The sequence below is a fragment of the Hermetia illucens genome, chromosome 6, assembly GCF_905115235.1.
Source record: "Hermetia illucens chromosome 6, iHerIll2.2.curated.20191125, whole genome shotgun sequence".
NCBI lineage: Eukaryota > Metazoa > Arthropoda > Insecta > Diptera > Stratiomyidae > Hermetia > Hermetia illucens.
Window position 1 is genome coordinate 71,775,432 of NC_051854.1, and position 17,127 is coordinate 71,792,558.

General features: G+C 42.1%; 1 protein-coding gene across 2 annotated transcripts; it reads left to right on the forward strand.

Annotated features, from left to right (window-relative positions):
* Positions 1-6,783: 6,783 nt before the first annotated feature.
* LOC119660365 (arrestin domain-containing protein 4-like) lies at positions 6,784-16,339 on the forward strand. 2 transcript variants are annotated; one of them, XM_038068873.1, is made up of 5 exons: positions 6,784-7,292; positions 7,651-7,791; positions 7,866-8,080; positions 8,134-8,704; positions 16,101-16,339. In XM_038068873.1, the coding sequence occupies exons 1-5, from the start codon at positions 7,178-7,180 to the stop codon at positions 16,280-16,282; spliced, it is 1,224 nt and encodes a 407-aa protein (XP_037924801.1). In that variant the 5' UTR covers positions 6,784-7,177; the 3' UTR covers positions 16,283-16,339. The 2 variants fall into 2 exon arrangements, with proteins under 2 accessions (XP_037924801.1, XP_037924802.1); XM_038068874.1 differs by lacking the exon at positions 6,784-7,292 and adding an exon at positions 7,303-7,562.
* Positions 16,340-17,127: the final 788 nt, after the last annotated feature.

The window sequence follows — 17,127 nt, forward strand, 5'->3', positions numbered from 1 at the left end:
AGCCACATTCTTTGGGGTGTGTGGCATCAAAATGGTTTCCAACAATGTTAATTGGGCTCCACGGAGAGGCCACTGATAAGTGGTTGGGAAAATGAAGTTGTGGGTTTAAGTGAGGTAATTGATGCCCGGACTTCGTGCTCAAAGCTTTTGTTACATATTTAAGTTGTAAAATGGGTGGCTCTTAAGAAGTAGTTTGCAATAGCCTTAGTCTCTTGGGAATGGATATATAGTATTTTGGGGTAGGATATCATTGCGGTTGGCAGTTCCACGCCCTTTATTTGTTTGAGCTGAGTTTCATATTGGACGTTATTGGTAGTGCATAAAACGTTCTGATAATTACGTGTTTTCCGACTTTTAGGATTTACATAATGTTTTCTTGTTATTACCCATGATTTTACGAAATTCTTTTTTAAATGATAGTCCAGAATATGTTACTGTCATTTGTTTATTTCAGTTTGCTTATGCTATGTCTATTGAAAGTCAATAAGACACAGTTGTCGAGTTGCATAAAGCGTGAATGAAGACAGTCGGCATTGTTCGAATGGTAGGTTTCAAAACAACGTGAACCTCTATAGAGACTGGAGGGACTGCGTACAGTCCTCGGAAGGGTCATCCAACCACATCTATGACCTCGGAAAACATCCAGGAAATCATTTGCGAAATTAAACGAAATTTGAAATTTTCGAGGCCTAAAATGGCAAAGGAGTTTAGGACCAGCGAAGATAGCATACGAAATATTTCCAAAAAAGAAATGTTAAAGATGTGGCTATAAGGCCCTTGCACACTTTCTCAACGAAGTGATTACGGTGATATGGTTCGCAGCGCGGTTGCGAAAACTCTCGGCCGCAGTAATTTTCCGGTTTCGGTGATGATGTGGACCGAAATTTGCGCCAACGGGAAGACCCACTGATCTTTATCGAACGAATCATCAAGATCAATGCCCCCAGCTATCATAAGCGAAAAAAGAAATCTTGACTGACGGTTTCGTCCAGAGCAGCGGCAAATCATCAAACGCTGCCTCACCTTTGCCCTGGGAGCAGCGTGACCGAAAGTGGCGACAGGTGGTAATCGCTCCAGTTATATATGTATAATCGCAGACACAACATGAGTTCGAATTATATTGAAGTGAAATCCGTCCTAAGTTCATACGTACACCAGGCGTCTCAGCATCCTCAACAACAAAAAAAAAAATCATAAGCAGGTTTTGTGTTACGTGCTACAACTGTCAGTCATTCAATCTTTGATTAGCTAACAGGACTGAGTGTGCTAATGCCTTCCACACAGTCGACAATCACCGTCCGCGAAAAATTGTTTCCGGATTTTTAGGACGTTTGGCGTCGAAGTCACCGGATCTCAAACTGATGGACAATTCTGTCTGGTCCGTTCTGGAACGAAGTCTCGGCTATGTGGTACGCTAACGTTCATGTTATATTTGAAGCAGCGATTGTATGTAGATATCTCAGCTAAGTGTCGCATAGCGGACAAGTTGGTAGTTTTTGCATTGCAGAGTCCCTTTATTCAAGATCCGTCTAAAGTGGACAAAGTATATTAAGTGGTCCACCTATTACAGCCTATTGAGCCTGAGCTCAAAGGTTTCGCCTTTATACCTGTTATGGAAGTCGTGCACCCTTCCATAATGAGCAAGGACTCTCCGGAAAATTATCTTCTCCAGCAAGTTTTGAAATTCGCAAATTTGTTTTCGAAATTTCTTAGCTCAGGCTCAATAGGCCTAAATTTCTAAGGAGTACGAGGAAGTTAGCTAGATTGTGGTACTCTATAGTAAGACCTTGCATTGTGTAGGGAAACACTTCGAGTGGAAAGCTTTTGATGGATTCAACTGGGAATGAGTATCCTTATACGCGCAAAAAGCGGATGTAAAATATTTTTTCACCGGATGTATTCATGATAGGTATAAAATGAAAGGTCTCGATTAGTACCTTTCGAAGTCAGTCTTAGTTTTGACATTTGTAGTAAAGGCGGGGAGTGCGGGGGGTCGGAAATGATGATTTCTTTAATGAACACATTCTCAGAAACTACCAAACCGAAAAATCTGATTTGGTGGTTTATACAAGCGCTTCTCGGCAACGCTCTCGAGTGCCTCAGAATACGCGCTTCCTCCAACGTGGCACCCTGGGAATCAGTTGCCTTCCTTTTGCAAGTACCAACTTGGGGTTGCGTTAGTGTTCAACACATTTGGAAGTGCATCCTATGCATCATATGAGAACCCCAGAGATCGGATGAAGAAACACGACCTTGGTGATCGGAATGGTAATGGTGGGAGTTTTGTGGATTTTTGTATCTACACTGTTTGGGCACCGAGCTTGCGTGAAAGTTACATTTTAACTGACTACAACAACTAATGAGACCGATAACCACCAGAAATAGATTTAGAATATAGTAACTTCCCTCTGGATATTCGTAACAAGAGTTGTGCTAACATCGGTTTCGGAAAGGATCATTAGTCCACAGGTTGCTTCGCACATGAGTGCATCTGCGTAACTACTTTTGCTCCCTGTTGTCCTTAGCAATGATTATTCTCTTAAGTTTTGACTTCATTTAATTTCGAGTCTTCAAAGATCAGTCGTGGCCGGGCTATGGTGAGCCTCTTTGGGTTTGGATTGCATAGTCCACTCCCGATGTGGAAATGCTTTGCATTCGACCTGTGTGCGATAGTAAAGTGAGACGGGAAGTAACTGCCTGGAAGCATTTTGTGCGTCTTTGAAGGTTTATGGGAGGAACCTGTCAAAGGGGGCTATAGCTTAGTCTCAACACCACACGTTCAACAGATCACCTCCGAAGTACTGTATTGACGAAGTGTGAAATTTTTTGCCAGTCAGCCGTTGTTTCTCTCATTTAATTTAATGAATGTTCTCTCTATGCTGTTATATGGGAGCAGCACATCGAAACTGGTTTCCACTTTTACTTAAATTCTCCAGGTAACATCCCTTGACGGTGTCATCCATGCGATTCCACTTCTTGGAGGCCACCTTAACTCAATTCACTCTAGCAGACAATTTTAGCTTATTATGACAGTATGCACATATGTTGTTCCCGCATATTTCTACACTGATACTAGCGTTTTGATGGCATGTCAACTGGGAGAATTTGAAGGCTGTTGTGCAAATTTAGTCCTGTGGGAGCTTATCTGGCTGAAAAAACCAAGTGTCTTCGAAGGACTTCGGGAAGTTTTGCGAGTAGTGTAAAAATGGTGAGGCGTTTATCTCACAGGAATGTAGCGAGATGGCTTACCTTCGATGACGGAAGGGGTCAATCTCCACACTAGGACGAAGTGTCCATTCTGCTGGAAAGTCATGGAGATTTCTGCTATAGATATGGTGTAAGTAATGTTTTGTCAGTCCCAATGTGCGCGTTGCTCTCTAGCAAAAAGCGAACAACCAGCACGGGCGGGGGGCCGTAGAAGGTAGTAGTATTATGGGAAGTGCCACCACTTTCTCGAGATGCCAAATTTCTTTAATTTCCCGAGGCAGTGGTTTATAGTTTACTTGCGTCTCCTGGTATTTCCTTTCAATGTTGCTATTATGGGGGACAACAAAATCAATAACATGTCCGGACCGACCCGTCTTGTGAAATGAAAAGCAGGTCGGGTTGTTGGTGTGGTATTTCACGATTAGTTAGAGCTGCCAGTCCCAATAAATGGTGCAAGTAGAACTATCAAGTACTGCTTGCGGCTCACACCAGTACACCGGACATGTCCCTATGTTCCGCCCGCGCTTGTATGCAAGGTTTTAATGAATCATTTTATATACGGCATTATGCCTGCTCGTTTATTTCACCGGTACCGTTACATTGCAACCAGGAATGAGATGGTATACCGTCTTTAACGCCGAACCACACATTCTGCACTGGTCGTTCTCCTCCCGTTCTTTCACTATGAGATTTTTATAAGCTCGGGTGGCTCCCCAGCACAGCCATCTGTTCGACAAATGCAAATCGACAAATGGCTGCCCAAAACAATTCACGTATTTACCGTGCATTCATCGATCCGCTCTTAGTCTGACTCTACCCCAGTCAGAGGATTGAAAGATCGATCCTTCGAGTTAAGTGGAGTCAGCCCACAGACTGCGGTGTTTGATGGTCATGTGGTGCCGCTAAGTGGACCACGCCCCTGCCCTCAACGTCCTGAGGCAGGTTCATCCGCTCCACAGCAGAATTGGGGTCATGTATTCAGAATTTGGACATAGTAGCCCGTATCTGCCGCTGGACGTTTTGCGGGTCGGTTTTCGTCCACGGCAATATTTCGAATGCATAAGCCAGTGAAGGGATAGCGAATATATTCAACGCGTTCATTTTATTCTTCCTCGAGAGATGCGTTTTCAGCATCAGCTTCACACGCCGCAGGAATTCGGACAGCAGAGCATCCTTCAGATAACCAACTTGAAGGTGGCTCGTAATGCTCTCTGCGGGTGGCTTGCATTCGACACTTGTTTAATCCAAATTCCATCTGAATATCATGGCTAAACATATCTACTATTCGCAACAGACTTCTTAAGTGGTCGTCAGTACCAGCATATAGCTTGATGTCATCTAAGTACATCAAGTATGTTAGCTTGCACTTGGTACGTAAGGAACTAGCCATGGGGGTTCAGTGCCATGGAAAACCAAGGGAGACTCAACAAATTCAACTGGAAGATGCCTCTCTGTTTGTGCTTAGGCTCTGAGGTACTGGCATCCTCAAATGAACGCATTGATAAGGTGGTATGCACAGATTGTGGCGAAACAGTTGCGGCAGGTGGTGCCATACTCTCGATAATCGTGGCGCCTAGATGTCGAACCGCCCTACGATTAGCGGTTTCGACGCCGTGCTATCCATTCCGGGACCACGACTCAGTCACTAAATCAGACGATTCCTGCCGGTTATTTGTACCGGACCTCAAATTTCTCCTGCTCCTCATTTTGGGATTTGCATTTTATACCCAATTGCTAGGTGTGATGACAACTTCTTTAGTAAGTGATCTGTAAGACTACAAAGATCCTGCACTTTCCTCGCCTACCCCCTGAGGCGTTGCGGTGCCATACGTTCATTCGGGCTGAAGATATATAATCCTCCTCCTTTTACAATCGGGTTTAGGACCCGGCTACGGCGGAGTTTTGTAATGTATTACTATTATGTTAGGTTATAGTTTTTCTTCTCCTGTAAAGAGCATTCCATATACACTCCCTGTGAACGCTGTCGAAATTTTTCTCGAAATCTATGGAAAACAAGTATACCGGGGACCTAAACTCCGCAATTTTTCCATGCTGTCCAGAAAAGAATTAACGTAATTGATACAATCTTCGGGGAAGCCATCAGTTTTCTGTCTACAAGGACCAGGGAAACCATCATTGATGTCAGCTAAGCTTTTTTTGAGCCCATTGATAGCATTGTATGGAGGGGCAGTCTTTAACCGGCTATTATGGTAACGGTTCATGGTTCATTTCATTCACATGTGGTGCAACTTTGCCGGATATCAAACGATCGGGAGTCACAGTGTAGTGCTCCCTGTTCAATATCGTAGGTAGCAAGCCTACATACCGCTAGCGTCCATCACAAGGCCAAGTTTGCTACCGTTGCTAGATGCTTTGTGGTATGGTATATAGCAATGTAATGATGGAATTCCTTTTGTTGCGGGGTACGCTTTCATTGACCTCTCGTACTTTATTACAGTATAGGAGCTTCAGCGCATTACCAACAACGATTAACAGAGTTTTCAGCTTTTTACGCTTATTGATTCGCCTCTACGTTTCTGCAGTCAGCCAGGTTTTACGACCCCCCTTGGGACGTGATGAACAACCTGACCTTCTTCAAAGATAGAGGCACTTTTGTTATGGTCGGTTGTTTATCCGTGAGATTGCACGGGTTATACAAACGGATTGTATTCACCCAACCGGGGATAAGCGATGTTCCCTTTCGATGCCAATGTCAGTACCCCTGGAACGACTTTTTATTCTACTGGTGGTTGCCATAAGGTCGATCTAATTAGATGTTCATTGCCGGTCACTCGAAATCCAACTGGCTTTGTGGCCCTTCAAGGCCCTTCCTTGAACATTTTACAGCCGATGACGAGACGGTGAACATTGCACAAACCCAAGAATTTTCCACCTTTATTGTTAAGATCATGTTTCCCCATTAAATTTTCAATAAAGGTGTTGTTAGACCTCACTTTTCAGATCGTCCATCACATTTGCAATGTCACCTTTCGAAAATCTCCACTGAACTGCGTGTGAGGAGCCCTCTCCGGGTTCCCACAATCTTACTTCGCTTGGGACTAGAATATCTAGCCTACGTTGCCAAATTTCCTGCTGAATTTGGAGAAAGCGAACCTTTCCGGCTCTAGATACTATAGTTGACAAGTGTACCTATATTTCAGAAACCCATTAACAAGCATTTTCGATAGCCGAAGATTGTAGTCTTTATCCGAGGCCCCGTTGATGGTTTGGTAGCAAGATAATTTCTAATTTTGCTGGCTATTCCCACATAAATTTTTATCCCTTTTAGGAGAAGCAGGAATATTTTGGATATATTCTTAAAGACTAGTAGAATGGGTGAATTGCACTCTCAACAAAATTAACAAAGCGCTCCATAGATGAACCTCACAACTTTCTATCTCAATTTGGCTTTGGGTTTCTATTTTGGCTGAATCCCACGAAAATTTTAAGCTTGTGGAAATGGACTTGCATATATCTTTTCGCTTTCTTCACATCTGAATCTGCTGGAGTGAAAATACGTTACGATATCAAAAGCAATACGAATATCTACTCTTTATGCGTATAAGCTCGATATTTTAAGTCTGTGAACTTGGAGTGAGTGAATGTCTACGCAACCGGTATACTCGTATACCTCCCATTTTTAATCTGAAAGATACTCTTTTTAACTGGTGAATATCTTTAGTAATTGCTTCTGAACTAATATTTTCCTCTTGAACGTATCAACCCTCCTGAGTGCAACCCCCCGATAATGTCAAAAAAAGATGGATTCACGCCGAAATTTCGTAGATGCTAGCTTGGTGCTGTGACTATGTTTTCGATAAGATAATAGAATGTTGTGTAATTTGGATTTCGGTGCTAAGTTCGCGGTTTAAACCAAGATCGACGCCACGCAAAGCAGTAGTGTTTGTTTTGACTCGGAGTGTCCCACACGGTTTTGGTGCTGCACGATCCAGCGGTCCGACTAGCCAACATGAAACCTGTTGTCAACATCATATTCGATGAGAATGCCCATGGGGTCTACTATAGTGGCCAGGTTGTCTCTGGGAAGATTGAAGTGATCTTCTCGCATTCCAAAAAAGTTCGCGGTTAGTAATTTGTAAACTTAATTAATTCCAATGTAAACACCATGATTTTGTAAATAATTGGGCCTTGTGAAAGATTCTGAAGGACGTTGGAAGAGTGTGTATTGTGTTGAATGTTTTCGCAAAGAGTCAGTGTATTGCGTGAAATAATATGGAATCTAATGCGGTGGTTTCGTTATCAGACTGAGTGTGTCCGCTTTAATTATGCGTACTCTAATACATGCTCTTCTAAAATGTTTTGATTACTTAAGAGACACGAATATTTGATAAATGGTACTTTAGATAATAAATAAATGGTACTTTAGATAACTGCTGAGGCGAGCTGCAATAGCATATGTTTATAGACCATGTTCCAATTTAGGTATTATTCTGAACATCATCGGACTAGCTTCGGCACAATGGGTCATGAGGGCATTTGCTGGGAGAAGTCGGAGGAGACGACGATTTACAGGCAAAGAAATATACCTTTCATCTAGCCAATATATTTACGGTTCAAGCCATGGTATACATGCATTATGATGTTTAAAAGCAGACTTAGAGACCATAATATGTGCATATTTTATATTAAATTTCTAGCACCTCCAGCCGTCATCCAGCCTGGGTCATACACCTACAACTTTTCTTGTCAACTGCCCTACGAGGTGCCTTCTTCATTCGAGAGCCCTTACGGTCATATCCGGTATTCAGTCAAGGTGGTCTTGGATAGACCCAAACGGTTTGATGATAGTTTCACGAAGAATTTCACCGTTCTGAAAGCGCTGGACTTGAATTATGAACCACCAGCAATAAGAGTAAAACTTAAGACAACATTTTAATGAAACTTTACTAATCTAGAAAAGTTTAGGTGGTAACTGAAGCGCACATGTCGAAAGCCTTCTGGGGTGGTTTAAGTACAAATCCACTAAAATTGAAAGCTTCCATACCACAAGCAGGTTTTGTCCCAGGGCAGACTATACCAATTCACGCTGATATTGACAATACCAGCAACATTCCTGTCTCAAGAGTATATTTTTGTATTAATCAAATAATTCATTACTCTGCGGATCTACCGTATCCCAGTACGAAGACCCATGTGTCACGTGTAGCAAGTGCAAAGGTAGTCGAAGTGATTGGGCCGAAGGATTCGGCACAATTTGATCAAAATCTAGTTGTACCACCTATTGCGCCAACTAGTCCGCCTTACGCTAGAGTTGTAAAGGTTTCATACGAAATAAAGGTTGAAGCTGTTGTTGCGGGATTGCATAGAAACCCAGTAGTAACTATTCCGATAATTTTGGGAACAGTGCCACTGATTGGAGCTTCCCCAAAGGATTTGGAAATGATGTATGCGCAGAATAGCGTGGCTGAGCCAACCCCATCAACATCAACAGCGCCTCCAGTCGTCGCGGAAACAGATATGTCCGGTCCAAATATACGTAAGTAAAATATTTTAATATTAACTATTTGTTTACTGTGTATGCATATACTAATTATAATACATCCTAAATTCGAAGCAATAATGGTCGGGTATGTTGAGGATGGCCAGAATGAACATTCGGGTTGATTGGGGTTAACCAATAGAGTGGAGCTATACACATAACCTGAAATATGACGAAAGCTGGTCGCTAAGGCCCGCCAGCTCGTAACTGAAATTTCGCTGAAGTGTCGTATTGAAAAACGCATTCTGAAACCATACGATTTCAAATAAGTTGGGAAATGTGGTATGAAATTATTTGTGTCTCTGTGCCTTTGTCCCGTTCGCAAACGGGTTCGATTCGTTTTAATCGGTTTTGCCATTTGGTTTTATCAGAAGTCTGATCTGGATGCAATCGCGAGGCTTTCAAATCCACACCTAGCTCATCGAGCGACCGTTGTATGGGCCGGCCTTTTGGTCGCTTACCATCGACTTCGATGTGCAGACCAATCTTGGTGACTAAATTCTCGTTAGCGTGGGTTACGTGACCATACTATCGAAGACATCTCTCTCACTATCTTTCCACGATCGGTGGAACCCCATATCGATCGCGGATATCCTCATCTCAGATGTGATATAAACAGTTTTTTTTTTTCTTCAAAAGACTAACCTCAGAGTTCACGATCCCTGAGAGTGTGACATTTTTACCCACTTAAACCACCTCTCGCCAAGCTACGACTGAGATTTCTTCATCCAACAGTTTTCTTTGCATATTTAGGTATCATTTTTATTGGGAGAAGACCCTTTGGTTCATCCCAGCAATTTGGTTGGCTTCGCTAAGGAACAGGCTGTTCCTCAGTGGCTTATATCTTTAGGCATCCTTTATGTGAGCAAATCGTTTGGATTTACTCTCTTCAGTCGTCTCACTATATTATCGATATCAATCAATTTTCGAACTTTGATATCTCATGTGATCGTAGTCGATGGCTATGTTTAATTGTTTGATCTTTGATGACTTCATTAACCAACTGTACTTCCAGGCGCCTATTCAGATCCTCATTACGAATGAGCCAGGGAGTGTTTACTATGCTTCTAAGTAGTTTATTTTGGAGCGTTTGATTTTTTGGCACAGCCCCAGAGCTGGATGCAGTACGTGCATATGGGCCTTAGGATCTGCATATACATTAGCATCCTTTTATCGATGGTCAGTTGAGAACTTCTCCTCAATAGCCAATGCATCTGTCTGTATCTAGCTCGTCCTTCTTTCTTAGGATCTGTCCTGTCTAGCTAAGCTTAGCATCGAGTGTCATACCTAAATATTTGAGCACACTCGCCCGTGGTCCATCTTGTCCGTTTATGGATTCTCTTTTTTGTTTGAGAAGTTAATGTACATTGATTTGCTTTCGTTCAATTCTATTTTTCATTTCTGACCAACACGCAGAACCATAGAGGTCGACAGGACTGTATTCAATTAACTATATATGGAGGGTATTTTGAGCCCTGTATGCCGTATAAGGGCAGCTAAGTGATTTTTTTTTTCAAATTTTTCAATTTGGTAGTTTCTGAGGATGGCACAGTCACACGTCTACACAATAAAATCCCCTCTATATGATTAATTTCAAAACGGGTTCGCTAAACGAAACTTTTATTTGATACCCCGCATGACTATATCCGATGAAAAAGAAATTACACCCCTCTTTATCATGTATGGGGATCCTCACCACTCAAACTGTACGTAGAACGATGTTACTTCCGGCGTGCGCAGGCGTTCGCAGTCCCCATATTCCCACCAAATTTCGAGTCAGTAGGTGTAACCATTTCTCGGAAAAGTGTGTGTGGCAGATAGACAGAGAGATTAAATTAATTTTCATAAGGTTTCTAAGCCCGATTGCGGGAGGAGAAGGGATGGATACCATCAGTTTCAATCGCTATACAGCGTTTCAGAGAATAGATGAGGAAAGTGTAAAAACTTCGTACTGACTGAGAAAGCTAGTACGACAATGTCAGTTCAGTATAGAATGCACACCCCTTAAATGAGAGGATGAAAAAATCTAGAGTCCGGTACAGAGAAGCCGCTGGAGTTATCTGAATTTGTGACGGAATGCACAGCACTGCGTTGAAACTGCTAACAGTATGGCGGTTTGACGTCTAGGTGTCATATAGACCTGGCGGATGACCAGCTGCAGTAGCTTCGCCATAATTTTTATCAACTACTTCAGCCGGTTCACGTATTTAGCGAATGAAAGGGACTGAGGAAATGAATCTCCTTATCACAAGAACATGCATGACTGTGCATCCACGCCGTTATCGGCGCCGCACTGCAGGTAACAGGTTCAGTGTGACCGTCGTCAGGTCAGAAGTGGTAGTTGTAGAATGAACAACTTGGAATAGTGGAAACTTGTTAAGGTACTAATTCGATTAACCCAACTAATCGAAGTCTTATGTCTGTATAGCATGGGTCCGAAACTAATAAAACTGTTAATAACATCTACGGAAGGCTGGCCTTTCACCTTGTCATACATCATAGGAAATAAATAGTTCCTCAGAGCTCATCCGTATACAGAGAAGCATCTTTTTAGGGGTTTTATTGAGTTTTATTTGGTTTTGCATAATATTACACTTCCTTACATGGATTTATAGGAAAACTGGTCTAGGTACTGAGCGCGAGTGGACTTTTCTAGTGTATTTTTTTTTGAAGAGGCGTAATTGATTGCGCTTACCCACTGAGTGTTGGAATCTCGGAATGGTATACCGCTGGACTACCAACTAAATGCCTCCCCCCCCCCCTTACTTCGGGCTAGCCTTTCCGGAAAGGAGGAAGGGAACTGTTAGTTCAAAGAATCCCCTTCCATTCGTCCCTCCCCCAGTCGACCTCAATCTTCTTTGCAACAAGAAAAGTCCGAACATAATGCGCAAGACGATTTCAGCTGCCAGCACTTCTCAGCATCTCTCTGCCATCGTTGTCTGGATAGAGCTCTCCTGTATTTGCAAAAAGTTGCTGACGAAATCTGGCCAACCTTTCACAGGATAATAGGGTGTGTTCAGCGTCTTTCGCCACTCCATGGTAGAGCACACAATGAGGAGATCCTGTCTTGCTAACTTTATGCAGGTAAAACTGAAAACTTCCATGCCTACCTAGAAATTGCGTAAGGAGATAATCTCATCACACTTTCGGTTCAGCCACAGATCTAAATTGCGATGAACCATGCAGTTCATCTGCCACTTGCCTCATTTTGCCAAGAGAATTGCCACTCTGTAATTCTGCGTTGACGTTCTCCATGGGCCACAACCCCTATTAAATCTCCACTCAAGTAGCTGCTTACGGTCCTTAGCATGGAGGGCTCGGGGGATCACTCCAGCAATCACCATCACGGCCGGTTCTTGTCTCTGCACTTGGGCAAGGCGCTTATGATACACGTCCTTCCCAAGGGTATCAGCAGCGCTGTTACTTTGATTTGTTCGAAACTTATCTTCGAGTCGAACCTTGGCTGGTTTTTACTCTATACTCTTTAGTCTCAACTCGCCAATCAACATGGCACCCAGGGTCGGGATTCCCTTTTTGGTCAAGATGACTACTTTACTTCGATTTATTTGCAGCGCATGGCTGAAACCTTGACCAGTCCACCTATCTGCTTACCCGTCATATCAATATGCCAAGTTTGCTTTCCGTCTGTTCGCGGCCGGCAACAAGTGCCGCAACGTTGATCGCATAATTGGTCAGGCGCGACTTTTCTGGCATATTGAGTCTCCAAAGGATGGATCCTTGTGCTACTCGCGGCTTGATCTCCATCATCCTCTGGCCCTCTCTCACCTCATATACCAAGGATCGGTCTATCAGATGGTCCCTCAATATTTGTAAGGGATAGCTCGGCACGTGGAATGGGTTTCCCAATGTGGCTAACATATTTCTCCATCTTACGGAATAGAAGGCATTTCTGACATTAAGAGTTATGAGGAGCACTATCCATCGAGATCACCGTCTCGGTGAACCGGATCCACCACCTCCATAGTAGCATCCACCGTGGATCTCAATGAACCCGAACTGCTAATTGTACTTAGACGCACCAAGTTGTATTAACATCTTAGAAGTCTGGTTGATATTTGATTTAATGAAGTGTCGAATCCAAGCCATCTCAAATTTCATTACGAACCGCGTTCCAAACATAGCATTGGTGACCTTAACATCCATGCTATGCTGGGCACACCTCTGCAAGTAAATGGGCGTTCTGAAAGAGACCCATGTTCGAGCTAGTAGTTTGCAGGATGTTCTATCGTTGGGAGTCCAGAAAAGTGTCAATCTGGCGCTGAAGTGAAGTTCAAGTCCAAATCCACTGGTTGACGAGCTCTTTGTATGCGGTTGTTTGCAAGTAAGTTTGCATACTGACCCCACTTAACTTGAAGGTTAGCGGTTGTCAAAGTGGGGATGTACTCGAAAGAAAAGTGAATTGGATGGTGGTTGTCGAAGACAATGACCGATAAATACGTGCCTCTGGCAGTTGTTTGAAATCTCTTTGTTAACGGAAGCCTGTGTTAAGAGCTTTTAAGTAAGTTATAGTACTATAAATAAAAAATCCAAAACCGTTTTCGTTAACTTTACTAAAAATTAATTTTTTGCAAATATGCATATTTCGGCGATTAATTGTCGCCTTCCTCAGTGCTTGGGTTTGGAAATCTCTTTGTGGACAGGTGAGACGGTTTGGTCGTAATATAGAGTAAGAATGTGTAATGGCATTAGTGTAGTATGCGGATAATCATAATGCTGTATGTAAGGTGATTCATTAGAACCTTACTTAAAAGCATGAACGTCTGGTTAACGAAATGGACCGCAAGCGGTGTTAGATATTTTTGTTTAACTAATGTATTGGGTCCAGCCAGTTTTAATCGATCTCTATATTCCAAACTTGACATTCTGTTGGCTGACATGCATCAATTCCATCCCTTAGTGCCGTTTCTATGTGTCTGTCCTAATAGCAACATTGTGAAAATACACGTTCGAGAAATAAAAGAAATTTCTAGTCTCGAGAGGGTAGCTGTAGTTCCCATAATGTTGTCAGCTTCAGATATTGTACCTAAATCCTTCATAGTTCCCCTATATATACTCTCGCACATTCTGGTTTCAACCCTGTAGAAGTAAACCATGTTTTAAAAATACAAGGTGTTCCAGGAGTTTCTTGGCGGATATCTGTAATAAGGCAGGGGGGAATAAACCGACGAAAAATTATGGCCGGGCACATAATACTATTTATAGAGGCTGCCTAGTATGGGCAGTGCATCCCCAGCTACGTCTGTAATCTGCTGCAGTATATCCATCGTTGCACAGATACCGACTAAAAGGGCAGAATAACTAGCCAATCGTGAACTATGCTAATGTTGTGAAATATATTTCAAAAGAGTATTTAACTGACAACAATGCTTCTCATAATCTAGATGAACTTCTCATTACACTTACGCATACAATAGCCCATTTCACGTTATCAAGGTAACATATGTTTCAAGACATCTTGCGCAACCAACTACTGTAGGTTCATCTCAGATAAAAAGGAATGTACTAAAAATATATTGTTGGAATGAGGACCACAAATTTGAAACTCATATTGAGCCATTCACTTGGCTGACACGATTATTGCCCACCAAAATTGAAAGGTACTACAGAGCAGCTCGAGCCTCTTTTCCGTAAATTAGGACACAAGGAGGTTGAGGGGAAGCTGTTGGGGACACAAAAAAAGACATTTACTGGGGACACGTTTCCCCAAAAGTAAAATAGTCGTGGACTGCAGCCAACGCTCTGAACTTTGCTTCCACCAGGAAGATGACATCTTGGCCAAGTGAGGAACGTAAAAAGCAAGGTTACAACTCTTAGAATAGTAGTTCACAGCAGCTACCAAAATCCTGAAGAAGACGTACAAATAAGATCAGGATTCAAGTATTGAAACGTATTTCAGCTGTTCGTTCCTTTCAGCAGCGCCGCCTTCTCGCTTTGGATGGCTAATAAAAGGTTTGAAGTACTCACAATAATATGAATCAGATATAAATCTCCTGGGTAAAGAGTAATACAGCCCATATGAACATTTGGCAATTATTTAACAAGTCGGAATACCGGAAGCTCGCGCTTCGGGTATAAAGGTTTTGTGTTCATCTTATGTAAGAGACGCACATTTCTCTATCCGTATATAGCTACAAATCCAACAGAATCCTTCATATTTTTCCAAACTACGAGACATACGTACATATTAGAGCCATAGATATCACGCTCACCCTAAACAAACAAACTGCCTATTACCTGCTGTACACATATATGCACGTATCTAAATTTATCGTACCCATATTTCCGATTTACGTCTTATATCTATCTGAATTAGGCACTAGCCGCAAAGTTCATTAGCACGCATATATTATATACCTACATATACACATGTCTGGTTGACAAATAACTAAAAAACTAAAACAAAATAATTGTCTGCGACCCAATTCGTAAGAACTCATTTCGTTGTGGAATTGACGAATTGATATGTGATGATGACGTCATGCGGGTTGTAAAGTGCACGAAATTCACAAAAAATTGTAAAGTTTCACCCCCAATAACTTTGTTAATAATAGTTGGATTTTCTTCAAACTTGACCAAACTGTGCATTATATTCTTCGTTATACTCATGCCAAATTTTGTATTTCTGGGATGAACATAAGGGGGGTGCCGGGTAAATTTCTAAAATGTGGAAATATACTATTATTAACTTTATTTGTGCAGATATCGGAACCGGATATATTTTGAGGCCTAGATTTCGTAGAGATGCACCACTGTGATTTTTTCCAGATTTTTCGGTTGGATAGGTTCTGAGAACGAGACCTGTTACACTTTTTGTGGGTCATATTTTCAACCCTTACTCCCCTATGTTTCATCTAATATCACATATTGAACCAGATTCGAAAAGTACTAGTTGAGACCTTTCATTTGATACCCTAATTGGCTACATTCTGTGAAAAAAAAATTTGCACCCTCCATTCACATGTACGGAGAGCCCCCCTTAAACTTAACGTAAGATGGCGCCACTTACTGCATGTAAAGGGATCACCAGATTACATACTCTCACCAATTTTCGTGACAATCGGTTTAGCCGTTTCCGAATAAATCGGGTGTGACAGACAGACAGACAGACAGACAGACAGACAGACAGACAGACAGACAGACAGACAGACAGACGGACAGACGGACAGACAGACACCGTCACCATTCTAATAAGGTTTTGTTTCACACAAAACCTTAAAAACGGTACTCACCCCCTCTCTACTTGGCAGAAACAACCGTCCATCCAAAATGTAATCATAATTGAAATTGTTTTCCAATTTTATTAAATTATATTCACTTTTAAAATCAAAATTTGCGGATGAAAAATGAAGGCTTTTTTCTATTTTCTTTACAGCCCCTCCGTCATATGAAGAAGCAATGTTAATGGAGCGCTCACAAGTAGCAGACGAAGGGCAAGAACCGTCAATACAAACTGAATTTACTCCGCGATACCCTGTTTACAGCTCAATCCCTTTGGTAGTGGAACGTACCCCGCCGGAAAATGATACGACAAAAGAGAAAATTGTTCCCTGTTGATCTAATGATGTTTCGAATACACAAATTTACGAAATTATGTTTTGATATTTTCCTTTATGTGTACTTTTCTTATTTATCTTATTGAATGAAAATAGAGCTCAAATATTTATCCCTTTGTTGCCTGCCATTTAAAGAAGCGCCACATAGATACATTTATATCAAGCAAATGAGGACAAAGGAAAGAAGACAAGGTTGGCTTATTGCCCGATATTAAGCACCACTTAATACTGTGGTAAGCTTGACCTGATATCACGAGGTAAAATCTCAGGGGAATTTGAGCTCCAAAGTGGAGTACGATAAGGTTGCAACCAGAAGACATGAAATGCTTAAATCAACAATGACATCTATCCTCAAGTCCCTCGACTACGCTGATGGATTTCGAGGATCGGGCAAGGAGAGTTGAACTAAAGATAAACAATACCACAAGTAGAGTTCTCAATCTGACGGGTCATTGCACTCTTCCTATCTGGATGAACGGGCGGACTATTCAAGGGATTGATCAATTGTGTCTCCCTGAATAGTTGTTATTGCCGACGGCGGCACAGAACTTAATGTTGCTCAACGCATTAAGTGCGCCAAATTTGCCTTCGCTGTTATGTCTAAAGTCTAGAAATGTAACAATCTTAATACCACACATTCGGCCGCTGGATCAACGAAATGGGCATGCCGCCGCCAAGTTATATCAGTGGTTTACTCAGTCTCACATTGTCTGGGCTTGGAATTTATTCACAATGAAAGGATATGAAATCCAAAGGTGATGTCAGTGATTTTAAAGAGTGGGGCCTCCAATTGGGGAGCAGAGAGGACAACGCAAAGAGCCGATGTCAATTAGAGGGTTTTATGTA